This window comes from Podarcis raffonei, chromosome 3 (genome assembly GCF_027172205.1).
Source record: "Podarcis raffonei isolate rPodRaf1 chromosome 3, rPodRaf1.pri, whole genome shotgun sequence".
NCBI lineage: Eukaryota > Metazoa > Chordata > Lepidosauria > Squamata > Lacertidae > Podarcis > Podarcis raffonei.
This window is the reverse complement of record NC_070604.1, coordinates 97,387,142-97,408,969: the sequence shown is the minus strand read 5'-3', so window position 1 is coordinate 97,408,969 and position 21,828 is coordinate 97,387,142. Positions and strand designations below refer to the sequence as shown.

General features: G+C 41.2%; 1 protein-coding gene across 3 annotated transcripts in view; it reads right to left on the bottom strand.

Annotated features, from left to right (window-relative positions):
- The window catches only part of USH2A (usherin), a 427,327-nt gene that overhangs the window by 113,418 nt on the left and 292,081 nt on the right, over positions 1–21,828 (bottom strand). For all 3 annotated transcript variants that reach the window (XM_053383154.1, XM_053383155.1, XM_053383156.1), the window contains exons 45-48: positions 21,433–21,642; positions 19,909–20,111; positions 16,154–16,266; positions 11,170–11,368 (exon numbers count right to left, since the gene is read on the bottom strand). In XM_053383154.1, coding sequence (XP_053239129.1) covers positions 11,170–11,368; positions 16,154–16,266; positions 19,909–20,111; positions 21,433–21,642 — 725 coding nt within the window. The remainder of the gene's footprint in view (positions 1–11,169; positions 11,369–16,153; positions 16,267–19,908; positions 20,112–21,432; positions 21,643–21,828) is intronic.

Below are 21,828 nucleotides of genomic sequence, written 5' to 3'. Positions count from 1 at the left end.
GGTGGAATCCTTAGTCTAACATTGGGTTGCGGCAAAGTGCTACATGACTCCTATCCCATACAGGTGCAATCTCAGGGTACCACATTAGAGGGGTCTTGATGGAAGTCTGTCCAGAGCCAATTGTGGGACAGAGGGACTCTAGAGTTTCCAGCAGCAGCCTCAGGGGGCCACCTAGGGAGAACTGCATCTTGAGGAGGTCCCATAATCCCAGGCATGACCCTGCTCAAGCGTCAGCCCCCCATCTGAAGGCTGAGAATGGACGCACACCCAAACCCTACCTACAATTGTAATCAATAAAATTTGTGGCCAATTTTAAAATACCCAGAACATCTTGTGCTGTTTATTCCACCTATCTCTGTCTAGGTATTTGCTCCCTGGGGGGGGGGGGAACACTGTGAGTGGGTCTGCAGCTATTACTACTGTTGTTATTTGTTTATTACATATCTGTAGAGCTCTTCATCCAGGACAGTTTACAATATAAAAACACAAAAATACATAACACAGTAACAAGCGAAAGCAATTCCCCCTCCCACCCCCCATTTTAAAAGGCCATAGATTATTTAATTAGCCAAAGGCTAGGGAGAAGAATTTTTGCCTGATGCATAAAGATGTAACGAAGGCACAAGACGACCCTCCCTGGGGAGAGCATTCTGCAAGGTTCCCTACCCGCTATAAATAAACCCACCACCATTCTATAAACACTACGCTGAACACAACTACAGCAACAAAGTGAATTAAAAAGGTTTCGCAATGACTTCCTGACCGTGGAGTATTATTTTTTAAAATATTATGAGAATATATGTATTTTTTTTATATAAAAAAAAATATGCTAAGCATCCCCAGTTTCCCCTCAAAATGAAAACTCTGTGGGAATGAGGAAGTAATGATAGTTAAACTAATTTATAGTGCAGACAGGCCCCTTAACCCTGCATATTTTATCACTAGTTGGTTGCAGTAATGTGCCATTTGGCACGTCTAATCTCTGCTATGCTTTGTTAGCTGGGCATGAAGCTCCTTTTTAAACTACACATGGGGAAAAATACTCTTAAAAAGGATTTCCCCCCTTCAGTTTTCTTGGTAATTTCTAAAAGAAGAGTTTGGATTTGATATCCCGCCTTTCACTCCCTTTAAGGAGTCTCAAAGCGGCTAACATTCTCCTTTCCCTTCCTCCCCCACAACAAACACTCTGTGAGGTGAGTGGGGCTGAGAGACTTCAAAGAAGTGTGACTGGCCCAAGGTCACCCAGCAGCTGCATGTGGAGGAGCGGAGGCACGAACCCGGTTCCCCAGATTACAAGACTACCGCTCCTAACCACTACACCACACTGGCTCTCTATGCAGAACTCTATGCAAGAAGAAATAACAGGTTTGTACAAGCCTTGTACAAGCCTGCCATTAGGTAACCGATACCTCCTGCTCATTAAAATTAAGTGGTAAAGCTTGCCACTGAGAGAACAGGATGGTGGACTAGATAGGCCATTGGCCTGATTTAACAGGCTTGCCTTATGGCCTTTTGCTCTTAAATGTACAAGCTGAAATCGACAAATGGGGCTGGTCCTTAATTCAGTGCTGCCGCTAAGAAGGGAGCAGAAATTTGTGAAGCAAGTTAGGCAGTCCACTTCCAAGCCTAGTTCAAAGCATCAGAAAGCCAAAGCCACATGCCCCAGTCTGGTGGCAGCTGAATAATGCTCCAATGCATCACTGAATGAAAATGTGCATTTTGAAGGTGAGGATTAACTTTCTAATGGCAAAGATGAATCCTTTTCTTTTTTTTATTCCACACCCCCTCCCTTAAATGTCTATATCTATAATTCAACCGTCAGTCTATCTAAGCCCAGGTGAGATCAGATTCTTAAGTACAAGCCTTCTGTGGCTCGGCCTCACATACAGCCATCAGCTCGTAAGTTTAATTGAAATGTATGGCAGCAAGAAAATCTTTATCTATACTTTGGCAGATTGATGGTGCAACAGCGACTTATCTGTATTAGTGGAAACCTATTAACTAGTGCATACACAGGCTTGCTATGGTTCAGTACCGTTATTCCTTTAGGCACTAACATTATTCACGTGATTAGCCCCATTGAGTTCTTCTGAGCATGCAGGGCAATGATACTATGACTTTCACATTTCCTTCTGTAATTACTTTTAAACAGGTGAAAATGCTAACAATCAAACTGAGTGGAAGATAAAGAAAATTACAGGAATTAACACAGTTTATGAAGCTGAGCTTTTTATGCGGTCAATCGGTAAAACAAAGCAACTCACATATTCCCCTGATTCCTTTATCACAGATTGACAGAAATGGAAGGGGGGAGTTTTCCCTGAAATGGCAGGGAAACCAGAGCTGGAAATGACCCCATTGTCCAAATTCTGAATTTTAAAGTATCCAAATAAGATTAAGATAAATTTATTGTCATTGTCCATATATACACAGTATACACAACAACGAAAATCAAACACCCACCCAAAGACCGGGTTCACATACACATTTGCACGTATCTCCAACATTCTCATCCTATTCAGACATAATCTATAAAACATAACATAATCCAGAATATAACATAACCTATTTAAAGGCATAACATAACCTAAAACCTATCTCATTCCTTCCTACTTCCTGCTTGCTATTTCTTGCAACTGGCCCTAAGATCATTATTTAGTGCAATCAGAGCTCTTGGATAGAAACTATTCAGAAGGCGTGTGGTTCGTGTTTTCATTGTCCTATATCTTCTGCCCGAAGGCAACAGTTCAAAGAAGTTGTGAGCAGGATGGGTGGGATCTCTCAGGATATTGTGTGACTTCTTCAAAGTGCGAGACGTGAAGATCTCATCCAGGGTTGGTAGTTGGAGCCCAATAACATTCTGGGCAATTTTAATTATTCTCTGTAAAGCTTTTTTATCCATTTCAGAGCTGCTCCCATACCACGATAATACACTATAGGTTAAGACACTCTCAATGGTACTGTGATAATAGGACAGAAGTAGGTGCTGAGATAGATTCAGTCCCCTGAGCATTCTCAGGAAATACAACCTCCCCTGCACCTTCCTCACAACCATATTAATATTTGCAGTCCATGAGAGGTCCTCAGAGATATAAATCTTACTCATTTGGATGCATTAAAATTCAGAACCCCGACTTCACATTTGGGACCTCTTTTTGTCCAGTGAAACAACAGTACTTTTCCCACTTATTTTGAGTTATTGTAATACTGTACTTGGAAATAAGTCCCACTGAGTTCAATGAGACATACCGTATTTTTCCCTGTATAAGACGCCCCCATGTATAAAATGACCCCTATTTTTTTAAACCCAAAATTTAAGAAATCAAGTTGTCTAGCTTTGGGGGGGGGGGTAGGGGGGTCATTTCCGCCAATCGCTCACCCGCCTGCCCGCCAATGCTGATCGCTTGCCACAGTCACTGCCAATTGCACACCTCACCGCAGCCAGCAATTGTCTGCCTGCTCGCCGCCACCAACAGCCCTCCCGCCCACTTGCTGCTGCTACCTGCCTGCCTCACTACAGCCGCCAATCGCCTGTCCAATTGCCAAAGCCACAGCCAATTGCCAGCAGGCCTTGCCACAGCCACCAATCACCCGCCCAATCGCTGCTGCCAATCTCCTGCCTGCCTAATTTTATTTTTTAACAAAAAACATCATCTTATAAATGGAAAAATGCAGGTACTCCTGTCTCTAGCAAGTGTGCATATGACTATAAGTATAATCCTGTTTGGTTTATGCACTGCAAGTTTGCACTGGTGTTAATTTATTCCATCCTATGTGTATTTGCATATACTTGCTAGGAATTACTGTTACTAGAGCGTCTGCCTTGCTACAAGACAATTATTAAACAAAATTCTGTTTTAAAGATCTGAGAAGTACAGAAGAGACAGCTTTGTCTTGGGGTTGGTGGGAGATATTGTCCTCCCCTGCAACAAATTCAGGGGAAACTTATCTTCATGCTTGGGGATATGATAATGCACCTCCATAATAAAGAAACATGATCAGACTGAAAATGAAACTGCGGAAGGGACACAGCTGAGTGGTAGAGAATCTGCTTTGTACACAGAAGATCTCAGCATCTGGTTGGCCACTGTGAGAACACAATACTGGACTAGATGGACCAATGGCCTGATCAGGAGGCTTCTGTCATATTCTTATGTTAGAGACTGAACAGGTATGCCTCTCTCACAAACATATTGAGCAGTTCCCTTTCAAGCATGGCATTTGGACACTTTCGGATAGATGTTGTATTTCTGATTAGGGTAATTAGGATCAGCCTGATATTGTCTTGCAACTTGACTTGTAATAGCATAAACAAACATGTTAGGAACCTCTCCCGTCCAGCTGAGGAATAGTTTTCTGCAAGGATAGACTGTGTCATCGAGTTCTCCATGGGGAATTTGGTCATGCTTTCCTGACACAACCTCTTGTGTTAAAAGTAGCTGTCACTATGTGCCTAAGAAGGAGCTTACCAATTTGCTCCTACTCAACACAATGCTGAAGCTCATTTATCCAGCTAGCTAACATTTGCATGCTTCACTATACTATTACATAGCTCCGTAACATCAACTGCAACATGCTGTAAATCGCAAAATAGCATTTTTGGCAGCATTTTAAGAGAGTTACCATTTGCATTGGTATGAAGCCCAGAGGATATGCATTATCAGCCCATAAAACAGAATGCATTCAAGTAATGTCAGGATTGTGTCATATTCTGGAAGGGAAAAAAGCCAACATACAGAAATTGGTAATGATCATCATTATCTCATCCTCCTTTATTTAGGTGCAGAAGCAGCCAGGGTTCTCATAAGGTCAGTATTATCTCATCCTATTTTATTTAGGAACAGCAACTGTGGATGGCGTAATCAGGCATAGGGCCATATATGTGCTATCCTACCTAATATAAAATATTTCATTACCTAATTATAGTCCATACAATGGACCTGACTTAGTTCTACCTAGATTAATAGGAATTAGGGATGCAGGTAGAATTTGTTTTAAATCACACTGCTCCCTGGTATTTTTAGGAGCTGCAGTTTGTGGGTTGGGCAAAAAAAGCGCAAATGGAGGAAATCTCATTCTGAGACCAACTAAACACGTTACGACACATAATCATGCCTACTCACAGCAAGAGTTGCAAAACCCAGGACCTTCATCTGATAGAATTATAGTTGGGAGAATGGACATGGGTCATCTAGTTCACCCCCTCCAATGCAGGAATCTTTTGCCCAATGTGGGGCTTGAACCCACAACCTTGAAATTAAAAGCCTCAAGCCCTACCAACTGAGCTGCCCCACCTTTTAATCTTGGTCAAGGTACCCAATTTTGACAGACCTGGTGGGCCAGTACAAGCAGCTTGGGTTACTAGAAGTGGCCTGGGTCATTGCACTAAAGCATACTTCTAATTCCCACTTGAAGATCCTTTCACTGCACTGGTTGCTTCTCCCAAATTTCCTCAAATTTTGCAAGCAGGTTGGATTGTCTTCAGGTGTCCTGCATTGTGCTCTAAATACAATTGCCTGGATCCTGCCCTACAACTTTGAAAGCCAGGGGTTGTGAGTGAATTTTCAGCATGTGATGTCAGAACATCCACAAGACCCACTTACCACACTCAAACTCCCACAAATGTAAACAAATGTTCTTCTGACTTGGATCATAATTAAAGTAATAAGATAGAGTGAGGAAGTGGTAAGAGAGTTGGACTAGAGCCTGGCATTCCAGGGTTCAAATCCCCACTCAGCCATGAAGGCCATTAGGTGACCTTGGGCCAGTCACTGTGACTTACCTCACAAGGCTGTTTTGAGGATAAAATGGACAGGTGGGAAAGCATGTGTGCCACCTTAAAATCTTTGGAGGAAAGGTGGGAAACAAATGTAATAAATAAAAAAAGAGGTTATTTGCATAGTGTGTGTTGCCAATCCACATTAATTCAGCAGCTAACTGAAGGACATTAGTCTCTAGCATAACTTACTTGAGCATTAAAATCCACATACCAAAAACACATACCCAAGGCAAAACAATAAACTTATCAACCTATATAGTGGTATAACCTTAGGTTCCCTTATGTGTTTCACTCAGTTCAACTTTGTAGATGCATTCTGGAATTGGTTAGACCTACATTTCCAAGGACTGTAACTGAAATGGTTGTTTTACTTTTTAAGGTTCTGGATTACAGTGCATGATAAACATTTAAATTTTATGAAGCCAAGATCTGAAAACTTTATCTTAGTGGAAACAGAATGTGAATGCTACAGTTTTGACTAACCCTACCCACAGAAGGATGCCATATAAGATGCTTATCATCCAGAATATTAATTGGTTTCTTTTGGTGACTTTCACCGATAAACATATTCTCTTATTTTAAAAGCACCTTATTAACACATAAGATTGTGTTTCCTTCTATCACTTTCTTTGGTACCTCTTGGCCTTGAGTGAATTGCAGTTTGGGATTAGTTACACTTTTTAATTAATTAACGACATGCTCATACACTAAAGTTTTAAGATGCTAAATTCATAGATTTGCTTGCACTCTCTTCCTTTAAATCAGCACTCAAGATGAAATGCATAATGAAAGAATCATGGTTTGAAGACTCTGCTGCACAGTGGCAACAAGTCCCTGTCAACACTGTACAGATCCTTTATGAAGGGCTGTAAAGGTAATGCAGAATAAACTTTGTTTATTTTTATATTTTGCTTTTATTTTGCTAAAGGCAACATGCAAAAGGCAGATCCAATATTGGATAAAACATTTCGGAAGGCACTCTACTGACATAAGTTCTTGTGCCCAACGCTGAAGCAGTGGAAGTAAAACATGAACCAGATAGTATAAGGGCCATACTGTGTCCTAGATAAAGGAGAAGGAAAGGGAAGCAGAGGTTTGGCTCTTGATTTTCAGAAAGAGCATGGCTCATTTTTAAAATGAAGATGATCACAGCTGAGCTGGACCCAATGAATGGTTTTTTTAAAAAAACCATTATAGTCTTTTTCTTAGTGAATTTCTTACACTACAGATATCAAATGGCACTATATGGTATTGATATATTTGGATACTTACCTTTCTCATCATGGTGTTGCTTTGTTCCTCCTTGCGGGCTCTTTCTGTTCTGAAACATTGTAAGCTAAGAAAGCAAGTCTCTTCTAGCACCTGCCTGGCTAGCTGGCTATCTAGAGAACTTTCAGGGCACAACCCTCTGAAGGTGGCTCATAGCAGGATAATTTAGCTTTCAAATAATTTATAGACAAAGCCACCTGCAATGTCTTCAGTCAAGGCTCTCAATGATCCTCCTTTCACCATCCACCATATCAGCTTGTATTAAGTGTAGTCAATGAACAGAGAGGCTAACTCACTAGTTACCATCTCAAATTATGACTCTTGGAACTCCTCAGATTCTTCTTTGGTGTGGCTTATAATCTGGCCCAGATAAAGGTTATTGTGCTGGCCCTCTCCTTCGAAGAACTGCACACACACAAAATGCTTCTGAAGGACAAATACCCCCGGCACACAAAGACACAAAGGTTCCTCTTCCTGCAGAAAAGGTCCCCTGCTCAGTGTAGTCTTGGAAACCAGCCTAAAAACCAATTTCTTGGGGGCAAAAGTTGTCATCCTGCTGCCAAGGAACAGAGCTTGGTGGAGCATGAGGTCAAACAAAGAGAAGAGTCTCCAAGATACACCTGGCAGAATCAGGATACAAAGTCAAGTCAATTCCAAGGGTTCTGCAAACAGCAAACCATGCAGTCAGAAAATCCAGAGGTCAGGAAATCCAATGATCACAAACCAAAGGTCCAGACAGAGAGCAGGAAGTACAAATTAGGGAACCACAGGTGTTGTTTCCAGAATCTGACTGCTGCCGAGAGCTGTTTAAGAAGGCTGAAGCCAGCTGGTTCTCATCAGTGTCTTCTCCTCTGTGTGCTTGAAGGCTGATCAGCTGCAGGTGGAGTCACTCCCCCTTCAGGCTGCCGTTCAGCAGGTGAAGCTGACTCCTGACCCATGACACAAAAGCCTATTCCAGGGGAACCTATTCTGTACTACCATGGGAGGTAGCCCAATTTATCAGGAAATCTGATTAATTTCTTCATGTATTTGGTTAAATATGTTACAATTGACAAGGTCAGTGTGATTAAAGGGAAAAGGAGATGGGAAGCTGGTGAGAAGCCTAAGGCATCCTTTAGAGCAGGATGCAGCCAACGTGGTGCGCTCCAGTTCTTTTGGGTTACAGTTCCCATCAGCCCCAGTCAGCATGGCCAATGCTCAGTAATGACTATAATTGTAGTCCATGACATCTGGAGAGCACCACGTTGGGTACCCCTGATATAGCACATGAAAAGAGTGTTCCACAACCTTTAAGGAGGACAGGGAGTAGAATCCCTTTAGTGCCTGCCTCACCCTTGGGGGCCATGCCGTCCTCAGAACACGGATAGATGTGTGAATTATGGGGAGCCGGATGGTGCAATTCATTGTGGTCTCTGAGCAAGAGTGGGACCACTCTAAAAGGGAGCAAGGTGCCTGTGCTGCCTGGTCCAAAGTGTGTTAATACCTGCACTAGACATGGGATGAGTTAAGAATAAGAACTCAACTCATGGCAGAACCTCTTACACTTAAATTTTAAATCTATAAAATCACAGCGCTTTACAACACTAAAATTGCAGTTTCATATTCCTGGTCTGTACACAAATATATATTACCCTCAGCTGGTAACAAACTATAAAGGTACTAAGTTCACTAAATAAAAAAACTTATACTCGGATGATTCTCAAAAATGCAGTAATGCATATTTAAACCTTACAGGTGAGACAATAAAGGGCTAAACTTTCCCAATGCTAAATGCAACACATAGCTAAGGCTGTGTCAGCTGCTGTAATTTATATTTTGATGTGAATCACTCAGATAACTCACTTTCCTAATTGCTGTCTTGTCTGACAGCGATCTTATGAATACACGCTGTCATTGCATGTGTGATGATGCTGTTGACAAATAGGGACATTATTTCATTACATTAAATCTTACCTTCAAACTAAGAGTTTTCTACCTCATTTGTCAATAAAAAACGGTGTACAGACTCCTACTCTCTGACTACATTATTGATCCCACTCCTAAACTGCAACTAATATGACCATTAATCTGCAAATGACCATAATTTTAAAATATTTCTGACAAAGCACGATAGGCCCACATTCAGAGTTGCTCATCATTGTCACGTAAACAACCACCCACTTGTAGCTGAAACTAAATGGATTTGCTGTAAAGTGGCATCAAATCATTCAACCAAGTAAGTCTCCAAAAAGGCATCTAATCATCCCAATAAACTAATATTTGCCATGCAGATTATGATAAATGATAAGAATAAAATGCACTAGAGGAAGCTGTATAAGCATCTCCTCATACTTTTTACTGTCAGCTTTTTAAAAAAAATAATAATATAGGTAGCACAAGACTGTTGGAAACAGATGTGTATCTAAAAGCAGTCAGTTACTATGGATTCACTGTAATTGAAGCATATAGAAACATTGGCTCAAGCTTCAGTACTGCAAGGTTATCAGTTGTGATGGCATATGCAGGCATCATGCAACCCATAATACAGCGGCACAGTTTAATTCCACTGTAACGCAAGCATCACAATCACATAGCTGCAGCATGCCAATCAATGCTATGGATATGTGTGTAAACAGGACATCATGGGCTCCTCCAGATGTCCTCCTTTTTGCACATTCATGATGATTTGTGCTTGTGATGTTTGTGACTGCAAAGGTTTTGGGGTGGCCCTGTTTCATTTTCAGTCTGTGACTTATCCCATAACCTCCTGTTGAAATCTCATAACTTTTTATACCACAAATGTTCTTGTTTATCTTTTCCCCACTTTGTTGTTGTGTTATAGCCCCTCCAGACAGAAGTAAGGTGGCAGCATTAGGGAAGCATCCCAGAACCAACTAAAGTAGAATAAATCATAAAATCTCATAGAGTTGGAAGGGTCCCAAGGATCATCTAGTCCAACCCCCTGCAATGCAATTAATCTCAACTAAAGCATCCATGACAGATGGCCATCCTGTTTAAAAACCTCCAAGGAAGGAGAGTCTACAACCTCCCAAGGGAGTCTGTTCCACTGTCAAACAGCTCTTACCAGCTCTTCCTGATGTTTAGTCGGAATCTCCTTTCTTGTATCTCAAAGCCATTCATTTGTGTTCTACCTCCAGAGCAGGAGAAAACAAGCTTGCTCCATCTTCCATGTGACAGCCCTTTAGATATTTGAAGATGGCTATCACATCTCCTTTCAGTCTCCCCTTTTCTAGGCTAAAGATACTCAACTCTCTCAGTCATTCCTAATAAGGCTTGGTTTCCAGACCCTTGATCATCTTGATTGCCCTCCTCTGCATACATTCCAGCTTGTCAATATCCTTCTTAAGTTGTGGCGCCCAGAATTGGACACAGTATTCCAGATATTGTCTGAGCAAGACCATAGAGTGGTACTAGTACTTCTCTTGATCTAGACATGATACTTCTGTTGATGCAGCCTAGAACAGCATTAGTTGTTTTGTTTCGTTTTTGCTGCTGTTGCTGCGTCACACTGCTGACTCATATTAAGCCCGTAGTCTAATAAGACCCCAGATCCTTTTCATATGCAATACTGTCAAGCCAGGTGTCCCCCATCTTATATTTGTGCAGCTGGTTCTTCCTGCCTAAGTGTAGAACCTGACATTTGTCCCTACTGAAATTCATTTTGTTAGCTTGGGCCCAGTTCTCCAATATGTTAAGGTCGTTTTGAAATCCGACTGTGCTTCTTGCGGCATTGGCTACCCCTCCATTACTAATGCACTATTATTGTGTCAAGAATATGTTGCAGAATACACACACAATAAGACACCAGTCTGGAGAGCCCCTAAGTTCTGTTGAATAGCTCAGCCCTCAAGGACAGAGTGTGCAACTGGGGATAGGAAAGCACACGGTACCCCTGGCTTGGTTCCTGTAATATATAAGCCATCATGGCCATGGACTTTCAACCTCATAATTTTCTCTTTAGCTCATATACTCAACTTTTGCTGGTGAGTGAGTTACAGAGTGTGGTGGGACAACTGAAAAGCCCCTGTATTCAATAATGAGTCTCCTCGGCTCTGAAGGTGGAACTCACTCAGTAGATCTTAATATAAAAGCAGGTTCACCAGCAGGTTAATTGATGTTACCTTAAACTGTGGGTTATAGCACAGGCCTCCACAGATATTTTCATGGATATCACATTGCAAGGACAGACATGCCATTCCACCCTGATGTTTTGATAGCTGCTGTGGCACGGTGCACCGTCGCTGAGCTCTGCGTAACAGATCATATCCTAGGATGATGCCATTTGGTTGTCCTGGTGATGCCCAGTTAATCTGAAGTGACCTAGAGCAACAAAAATCATTAATGTGTAAGACAACTCATAAGATATGTGAGTTCCATTTAGCTGTTGCTGAAACTGAAATCCATACAGGTGTCCTTTTAACATTGCTGCAACAGAGCTTTGAGTTGCAAAGCTCTTGCTAAGGTAAATCATTGTTGGAGTGGTATTTTGCTAACCGATATGAGAGATCCACCTGAAAAGTGGTATATAAATAGAAATACCTCAAACAGACAGAGAACTGTTTCAGTGTAACCATTATTCTCAAGTGTTTTCAATGTCTTAAAAAACAAACTTTTCTTTTGGTACCATAGAATGATATATTAATACATCAAATTGCCCCAAAGCATATGTTGGAAAGCAAAATTTGAACTTCTTATAAATTTCTGATTCTCAGGAGTACCAGGGCAGGGTAATCTACTTTTGGGAAGTACTGACACTTGGTTGACAGACAGGACTTTCAACAAGAACAGGTAAAGGTAAAGGACCCCTGGGTGGTTAAGTCCAGTTGAATTCAACTATGGGGTGCGGCGCTCATCTCTGCTTTCAGGGTGAGGGAGCTAGCGTTTGTCCACAGATGGCTTTCCAGGTCATGTGGCCAGCATGACTAAACTGCTTCTGGTGCAACGAGACACCGTGACTGAAGTCAGAGTGCATGGAAACACTATTTACCTTCCCGCTGCAATGGTACCTATTTACTGTATCTACTCACACTGATATGCTTTCAAACTGTGAGCTTGGCAGGAGCTGGGGCGCTGGGCACTGAAGTTGCAATTTCTGCAGGCAAACCACTGCACTATGACCCTTCCTGTAGGTTCTGCAGACCTGATCATCTCTGTTGCCATGTTCACTCAACTAATAGGTGGAGCTAAATGCTGTCTGCTATAAGTGTCCACAAATCCAGACTGTAGCATTATAAAATATGGACACAAACCAGGCAAAGACAGGTTCTTTTGAGTTCTATAAGTTCAATTAAGACTTAAGCACATGCTTAAATATTTCTTATTAGAAAGATGGACTTACTAGTGCTTCACTCTAGTAGGATCACACACTTATCATATGTTATTCCCAACATACATTTTAAAGAATGTTAAAGCCCAATTACACGACTACTGTCAGAATACTTGGTGACATTGTAAATTAGCATTCATTTAAAGTGAGATGGTTACATTCAGATAGCAGCAGCTGAGATAAACTTTGACATTTTTACAGAATAAAAATAACACAGTGAACTATTATTCCACTACCTTGAGGTATAAACAGAGGAACGTATAACAATAACAATATGTAGAGTAAGGATTAATGTCACCTGTGAAGGGATAACTTCACAGGTTACTTGTAGAGTCACCATTATTATTCTGAAATCTCCATCTGACTTGCTGAATTAATGCCATAGTCTGTGAAAGTCTATTTTATATTCACGGCATATTCTACTCAAGGCAAAAAATATATATCCTTACATATAAATGACATTACTGACAAACATATAGAGACAAGAAAGAAAGAAAGAAAGAAAGAAAGAAAGAAAGAAAGAAAGAAAGAAAGAAAGAAGAACCCTTAAAATTATTTGAAGGCTGGATATACATCTTAGTGCATATTATTTTGGAGCTAAGCAAATATGTAGTAAATAGTATTTAAGCATAGAATGCTTTTGAAATGGTGTTCCTTGTTTTTGTTCTTAATCTTTTTTTACAAGATGAAATTTATCAAGATGGATAAAAGGAAGTGCTTATTCGCACAGCACATATTTAAACTATGGAATGTGCTCCTCCAGGAGGCGGTGATGGCCACCAACTTGGATGTCTTTAAAAGAGGACTGGACGAATTCATGGAGGAAAAGGCTATCCATGGCTACCACTCAAGATGGTTATGCTCTGCCTCCATTGTTGAATGCAATCATGCTTCTGAATATCAGTTACTGGAAACCACAGGAGTGCTTTGTGCTTGGGTCCGGCTTGCAGGTTTCCCATAGGCATCTGGGTGGCCACTGTGAGAACAGGATGCTGGACTAGATGGGCCACTGGCCTGATCCAGCAGACTCTTATTATGCTGTGATATGTGAACAGACAAAAATAAAAATAGAATCTTATGCAATAAAAAAAAGGTGGCAGTTAATTTTTATCTCCAATGGTTTGTGAATTTCGTGCTTGCACTTTTATGCTTCCAGAGACCACCAGTTCATCTCCATTCTGAGTCCTCACTTTTAAAGTCTCCGCTTTGCCTGGAAATGTTATCTGGCTTCTTTGTTTAATTGCTACTGATGGGACTCCATGGGCGAATGACAGGTTCATACAAGATTGCTTGAATTGGGCCTTTGACTCACCAACTGAATCAAGACTGAGCTAGAACTGCACGAAAGGGCCTTCTGATACAAGCGATGCCCGCTGGACATCTTTCATTACCACAAAACATTGGCTAAGCTGCTAAAAAAAATAGCTTTCCATTACACTAAGTGGCTATCATCCCAAAGACACTGAACAAGTTGGGTAGTTAATAACAGTTTCTGCAGAACTTGCACAACTTATATCCCAGCAAATTAAACATAGTCCACAGGTTATGTCTGACAGTGTATGAGGGTCTCAGTAAAGTTCCTGTTCTCGCTTGCTGCCTGATAGGAATAGTTAAAATTGGATACATGTCATGGGTTGCATTTGGCTGCACTCAGCTGGATGGGTCACAACTTAGTGAGATTGCCATGTCCTAATGCATTGTGAGAACACATTTAAACCAACTGTATGTAAAAACAATAATGGTATAGCCTTAAACTAGTTCTTAAAAGTCACCGCCCACTTGCTCCCCCATCCTCAAAAACACACACATGCAACAAAAGAGGAAAAGCTATAGTAATTCTAATAAAAAACATGTTGCAGAATGTGAGTTGCATTGCCCTCCTCCCATGTGGCTCTCTCCTAGAAATCATACCTTTTCCCCATTGGCAGATATGTATTAAAATGTCTCCTTGTTTATACAATCTGTTATTTTCCCCTTGAACCTATTCCTTGATGGAGGATAAATAAGAAAAATTCATATGCAGGCTGGCACCTACTGAAACTGCCAGCTGTAGTGTTTGTCATATTTCAATCAAAGTTGAAGCCAGCCAGCCATTTTTATACTGCATGGTCCCTACATACTCAAGGACCAGAATTAATGAATTAGCTATTGATTAAATTCCACTCTAGCAAATCCACCGTGGCAAATAAATGAACTACCCGGGGCACGTGTAGGCCACAGCCAGACATATCCGGGCAATCGATCAGTAGTTAGTATTCTTTTGGGATATGGGAACAGCTGATGATAATATGACATGTAAGCGAAGGCAATGGAGAAAGTCTGTTTCTGGCTCAGCAGATTATAAAATCTGCAAGGTATTTCTGATCTTCTTGCATTTGTATGTTATGACATTTTTAGTTTGTATATAATAACAGAGACATGCATAAGTGTTTTCCATACTTCAGACAAAAGCATACATCAGTGAAAGTCAGGGGTAGGGAGAGGGATGATTTTCAGAATTGAGTTCTTATCATCAAACAAGCTTTGACTAGACATGTTTATGTGACAGAAAAATAGCAAGCTTAATTTCACCTAGCAGTTACACTTTGCACAGACAAGTAACAGAATTCAGAGAAAATGTACAAAGAGAAAACAGAAGTTTCTTTGAAATACTGTATGTGTAGATCCGTTTTGTTAGCATATTTCCGAAGATTTAGGTGTCAGATTGTAGTTATTCAAAAGAGACGCTCTCACAAGAAACAAGCTAAGCACCAATCTCTGCCAGAAGTGTAATAAAACCACATCAACAATAACAAGCATGCAGGAGGCTAACTACTATATTGTTGCCGTAATTTTGATAAATGTCTTGGCAATGGGCAGCCATTAGTTACAACCTCTCTTCTGGCCACGCTGGCACTCCTGGATCTTTTTAGGAAAAGAATGACGGCATTTGTCAGTATTCAGCTGTTTTTCCCAGTCTGGCAACCATTTGCTTTTGGGGGGATGGGGAGGGAATTCTCCACAAGAAAAAGATGGAAAAGAGAATACAAGATCAAATATACCTAGATCTTTGTTCAGGCATTGTAGCCTCCCATTCAATGATGGGAGGGTGTGGAAATGCACTGCCCCTCCATCACATCCCTGTTACCCACCCCATTCATCCTCCATACACAGAAAGAGGAAGGACTTCAGCAGCGAGCCTGATCTACGCACCGGACCATAAATATACATGGAGGGAGCTGCAGGTTCAATCTCTTCTGGATGAAAGATCTCAGGCTACGTAGCTGGGAAAGAGCTCTTACTTGTTGATAGAGTGTTCTTTACATGTACACGCTGCATGTAAATCACATAGCTATGTTTCTTGTTTTTCTTAAATTAATTACAGACATGGGGCATGGTTGTGCTTGTAGCTGGGATCCTAGTGTGTGTGGCTCCCTAGCTGTAACCCTCACCAAAATATTGCCATTATCTTCACTGCCTCCCCGCTGCCACCCAACGTGGCTATGCAGCTTAGTAAAAAATAAATAAAAGCAGCCATTGATGTCAATAGAAACTTCTATACTAAGCCTCACTTGATCCAGAGATCCACAAAGAGAGACTTCCAGACAGTTAGGAAATGCTAGCATAGATAGACCAGTGTAGAAGGCATCTTCATAAGTTAATTGCACTATTTCTTCTTATCTTTGACACTACGAGCAAACAACAATTGTTTTACAGGCTGAAAAGCACAAAATCATTTTCTGTTTCTTTTATCTCCATGGGTTCTTTTGGTTTTAAGAAAAACAAAGACACTTAAATACCGTGGACCGAGGACATGAATACGTGGTGCCGATAGCTCTTTTGGCTCATCTTCCACCGTCGTAATTTGTGTTTCGTTACTTCTCACACAAGCGTACACTGTGCAGACTTCAACCTAGAATAGAAAGAAAGAAAAATATAGTTTTAACTATTCAGTAACTGAAGTTAGAGCATGACTGCAAATCAAGTAAAACTGAGTTCAATGTGATGGTGGGGACTTAGGAACTTTTTGGGAAGGATCCTACCATAAGGACTGGGGCTAGGGCAAGGGTACTTCTCCCCACATGCACCATTCCCAAATCTGCTCCAGAGGGGGAAGTCGCACTGGGAAAGTGAAAGTTATTCCGCTCATGCTAAGCACTACTTGGCACCATCGGTCCACCTAGCTGAGCCTTTCTCAACCTGTGGGTCCCCAGATGTTGTTGAACTACAATTCCCATCACCCCTAGCTAGCAAGGCCAGAGCTCAGGGATGATGGGCGTTGTAGTCCCAAAACAGCTGGGGACCCGCAGGTTGAGAACTGCTGATCTAGCTCAAAATTGTCCACATTGGCTATCATGGTTATACAGAGAACATTCTCAGCCTTATCTGGGGATGCTGGGAATTGAACCTGGGCTCTTCTGCAAGCAAAAGGTAAAGGTAAAGGGACCCCTGACCATTAGGTCCAGTCGTGACCGATTCTGGGGTTGCGGCACTCATCTCGCTTTATTGGCCGAGGGAGCCGGCATTTGTCCACAGACAGCTTCCGGGTCATGTGGCCAGCATGACTAAGCCGCTTCTGGCGAACCAGAGCAGCACACGGAAACGCTGTTTACGTTCCTGCCGGAGTGGTACCTACTTATCTACTAGCACTTTGACGTGCTTTCAAACTGCTAGATTGGCAGGAGCAGGGACCGAGCAACGGTAGCTCACCCCTTCGCGGGGATTCGAACCACCGATCTTTTGATCGGCAAGTCCTAGGCTCTGTGGTTTAACCCACAGCGCCACCCATGTCCCTTCTGCAAGCAAAGGTGTGCTCTATCACTGAGTTATGGCTCTTCCATTTTGAATGAGGACTGCAGGTAAATACCGTTACTCCATAGTGCCAAATCTTATAAACTTGCCTTAGCGACTCTAGGTGTTTGCATTCAATGCACTCCTAAGAGAACAGCTTCCACCTTCTCAAAAGGATCGTCCCTCCCCACACTGTTGTTCTGAAGGTTCCTTCAACCTTCCAAAGCGTATTTGGGTTTGAAACAGGGCATGTGCAGGGGCTACGGACTCTTACAATGGCCACAGAACTCTTACTGAACATTTGCGGTCACAGGCATCACTCAAGCTAACTCGGTCTGGGATTGCTTAGTATTCATATGGCGGACCACCTAAGAAACCTAAGTTTGTCACCTTGAGGTAATTAGACAAGCGATGACACAGACAAGAGTTAGTCATTCAGAACACATGGCACAACTCTGCACCTGTTACACTGATCTGGTTCTCATGCACACTTAGTCAAATCATGGCTAAGAACGAGGGAGCAAAGGTTTGTTCTAGGTTTACTACCTGTGGTATGTTTCTAGCAAGACATCTATAAGCCTGGTTTCAGCTATAATGCTAAGGTAAACCATGGTTTAGTTCCATGTAGTGTGACAGCAGCATCAGGACTGAGGGAGGAGTGCAGCAGCTGTGATTTTCACTCCATACATTTGCATGCTCTTTCATTCATGCTTAGCCATGGTTGGGCTTTGTGTAGATGGCCCATTACTGCCTATTAGTTTACAGGCTCAATTTTAGAGGCTTGTGTTCATCTATAATCCCTAAATAGTTTGGGGCCAGGCTATCTGAAGAACCATTTGAACCCATATGAACCTGCCTGAGCCTTAAGATAAACATCTGAAGCCCAGCACTCTGGCCTGTCAGTGAGAATTCTACATACATGAAGAAGCATCTCCAACCCCATCATTCAGCCCAGACACTGAGGTCCAGCTCCCAGGGTCTTCTGGCAGTCCCCTCCCTGCGAGAAGTGAGGTTACAGGGAACCAGGTAGAGGGCCTTCTCAGTAGTGGTGCCCACCCTGTGGAATGCCCTCCCATCAGACTTCAAAGAGATAATCAATTACATAACTTTCTGAAGACTTCTGAAGGTAGCTCTTTATCAGGATGTTTTTAATTTATAATGTCTCACTGTGGGTTTTTATATTATGTTGCAAGCCACCCAGAGTGGCTGGAGCAACCCAGTTGGAAAGGTGGGGTAGAAGTATACTGCTGTTGTTGTGGGATCCCCTCTGATCCTTACCATATCACCTTTCTGAATCTACCAGCTTTTTATTTTTTAAATAGGAATGGTTTGCTTTCACAGCAATGTATTAATGTTTGATGAACCCTGAAGATGAGAGACAAAATATGACTCCCTCAGTTCTTAAGAGTACTTTAAATAGCTCCAAAGAAAGACTAATAATGTCACCTTTGCATTGGCAACTCAATACATGAAAAGTACCAATCGACAGATGTCAACACATGATGACAAAGGACAAGGCAGGCACAAATGTAGATATTTTTTAGGAAGCTAAGTATTTGGGTAGGGACAGAGTATGAAAGGCAATAGGGGGTTTTTAAAAATAATAATCCACAATTACAACTTTGGATTTTCTCTTATAAGTCATTGCCACAAGTGCTGGCGCTTATACTCAGATAGGATAACGAAGAGCAACTGATTAATATTGCCTTTGGTAAATTAATATGAAGGTCCCCGAAGTGTGAAAGTGCTTGGAATTTGTGTTACTGTTGAAGAAAGACAAATGTGTGTCCATGCACAAACTGGAAAGTCATATGTGTATTAATGGAGGTGGGGGCCTGCTGTTGCAGAGGGGTTGGAACATAGAAATTTGTTATGGTGTGCCTCTGGGTGACGTTTATTTATGGCACGCTGCAACGGGATGCAAATTTTAGGACAAAGTATACATGATTACTGTTACGACCTGCCCATACATAATTCAGACTAAGCCAAGTCTGAATGCGACAAACAAAACGGGAAAGTTGCAATTAAAGCAAAACAAACTGTTCAAGAAATAAATGCAATTCAATTACAGGGGAAATAGTTGTAAGCTCTTGTCTTGAACATAATTCAAAAAACCTGAAAATTACATACAGATTTTGGGGTAACCCAAGGATAAGGAGACAAGAGGAGGAAAAAGAAGGAAAAGAAAGGTTTTAAAAATTAATGATATTTTTAGAAGACTAGGATTTCATGGCTGAGATCAGCCTGTTCCACAAAGAGAAGGGAGGAGGGGAAGGATGATAAAAGGCTAACGAATGCAATATCATTATTTCTCTAGGTTGATGTATTATGCATGCCTGATGTTTCTAAAACAATTACAATTTTGTTTTAATGAGTAGGAGTAGGATTGTTGCCTCTTTATAATATATATTGTAAGTTTAGTGTTATGGGATCAGAGGAGATGTAGTTTTGATGTTCTTGAGATAGAGGAAAATACACAGATGCAAAAATAAAATGTATGCTCAGAAAAAAAAATGCTTGTGAGCCCATTGATTTAAAAATATGAAACCATTTATATGTGTGTCTATACAGAACTCCCATCAGATAAATATATATATATACACATACTACAATAAATGCTTATGTGGTTATTAGATTTGCATGTTTTTATATATATTCAGAATTGTTCCTTGAAATACCAATGAAAAGCAGAACACTCTCCCACTCCAATTATGTAAAATCAGCTACAGCATACGTATAGATAAAAAAAAAAAGTTGCTCAAACCTGTATATCATAAACAGTGAATGGAGACAAATCTCCTAAAAGCAGAGACCCGGGTGCCTTCATTCCAGTCTTGTATCGCTTATTATTTACATAGACAGAATACTCTGTGACAACACCATTTGGGTTTGAAGGCGATGTCCAGATGACACGTACAGCTGTACTGTTGATGATGACAACCTCTGGAGGGAACATGCCCTCCGGCTCTAGAAATAAAGGAAGAAGCTGAATAAACTCCAGCTGTCTCTGTAAAATCATGTGTTTAACTAAATGCAGATTAGAATTTGGGTTTAGCAGAGGGTCTGCTGCTTATCTGCTTGCCTCTGATGAAGTTATCACTGTCTGTATTCCTCTCTAAATTGGCTTATTATAATCTCAGTTAGAAACAGTGGGAGATGGTGGTAAAGCGCTTTATACCACCAGCATCGCCTTCATCTTTAGCAGAATGCGACCAGTGGGATACAATGATAAATTATTCACTTATCTGTGTGGCCCCATCCACAATTATTTGGTTTGGCTTCATTCTTCACACATGCCCAAGCAACAATCTTGTTCCTAAAGCAGCAACTTTAAATGCACTCTGTGGCGAAAAGTGACATATCAATAGCTTTTAGCAGCCTTGTAACTTGGGCAATGAGAAGCAACGTGCAATACTGTTATTATGTAAATGGTTTTGAATGCTGATTACCAAGGATAATGATGAAGCCTCACTCCTCCTCTTCAAAATCTTCCTTAGCGTTAAATTACACAAATTATTTAAGCATGTCAGAAATAGCTATGCAAAAAGACCTATTTTCATCTCGTAGGTCCATCTTAACCAGTTGAAAAATTGCACTCGCAAGGAGTTCTATTTTATAAACAAAAGGGGGCTGACCTTTGGCATTGCAAAGGAAATGCAATCCCCACTTAAAGTGCTTTGCTAATGACCTGGAACACTTGCTTCTGAGGTAATGATATTATAATGTTTATAATGAGACTTTATAAAGCCAAAAAGATTAGAAAGGCCATTCCAAACACATTTCAGATTCACAAGTTGCTTTCTTCCCTCCCTCCCTCCCGCTTGCTAACTGACTTGGAAATGACTCATGGGGAAATTCTCCCAGAGAGTGGGGTTTACACCTTCCATTTTTGGTGACTCAGGAATGGCCTGAGAGTTGACTGTCATGTCAAAAGCACACTGCTTCGCAGAGCAAATCTTTTTAAAAACCATTAATTGTTTTTTAAATCTCTCCGTTTATTGACATGAACTCAGCTCCAAACTGAGCACACGGATAGTAGTGAACAGGGCAGGATGAGAACAAAGTGGGTTAATATCCGCTATTAGAGCTTTGTGCTGCTGTCTCAGTGGGACCTTTTATTGATCGGCCACTTGATGACAACCAGCACTTAAGCATTTTAGCGTTTTAGTCCTTTTCCCTCTTATACCGGAAATTTCATAATGGAAGGATGACTGATCTCAACCCTAACAAAAATCAATCAATTTCATTCTCAGATTTTAAGCCAGGCTGCATCCAGTACTAAACCTACCTCCGTCTGATGTACTCACATGCACCACCTCACTTGTGATGCTGTGCACCCCATTGAAGACTTGAAGCGAAATCCAATACTCTGTGTTAGGTTGTAGTTCTCCAATGACAGCTAGGTTTTCACTGGCGGGGATCTTCCTGGTGTTGTCATGGCCAGCGGTGTTCCAGGAGAGGACATAATATTCAATATTTCCTTGAACATCTTGCAAGGCTGTAGAATTAATTAATTTTTTTTTTAAAATCCCAATAATATTGAAAAAAGAAACTGGAAATGAAAGGACAAGTAATAATATTCTTGCACGTTCTGGTACAGTATTAAGTTTACCGGTAACACTGGTTATATATGCAATAGACTTGCTGCAAAGGCTTGTGCTCATGAAACTGTGGACTTTGAGCC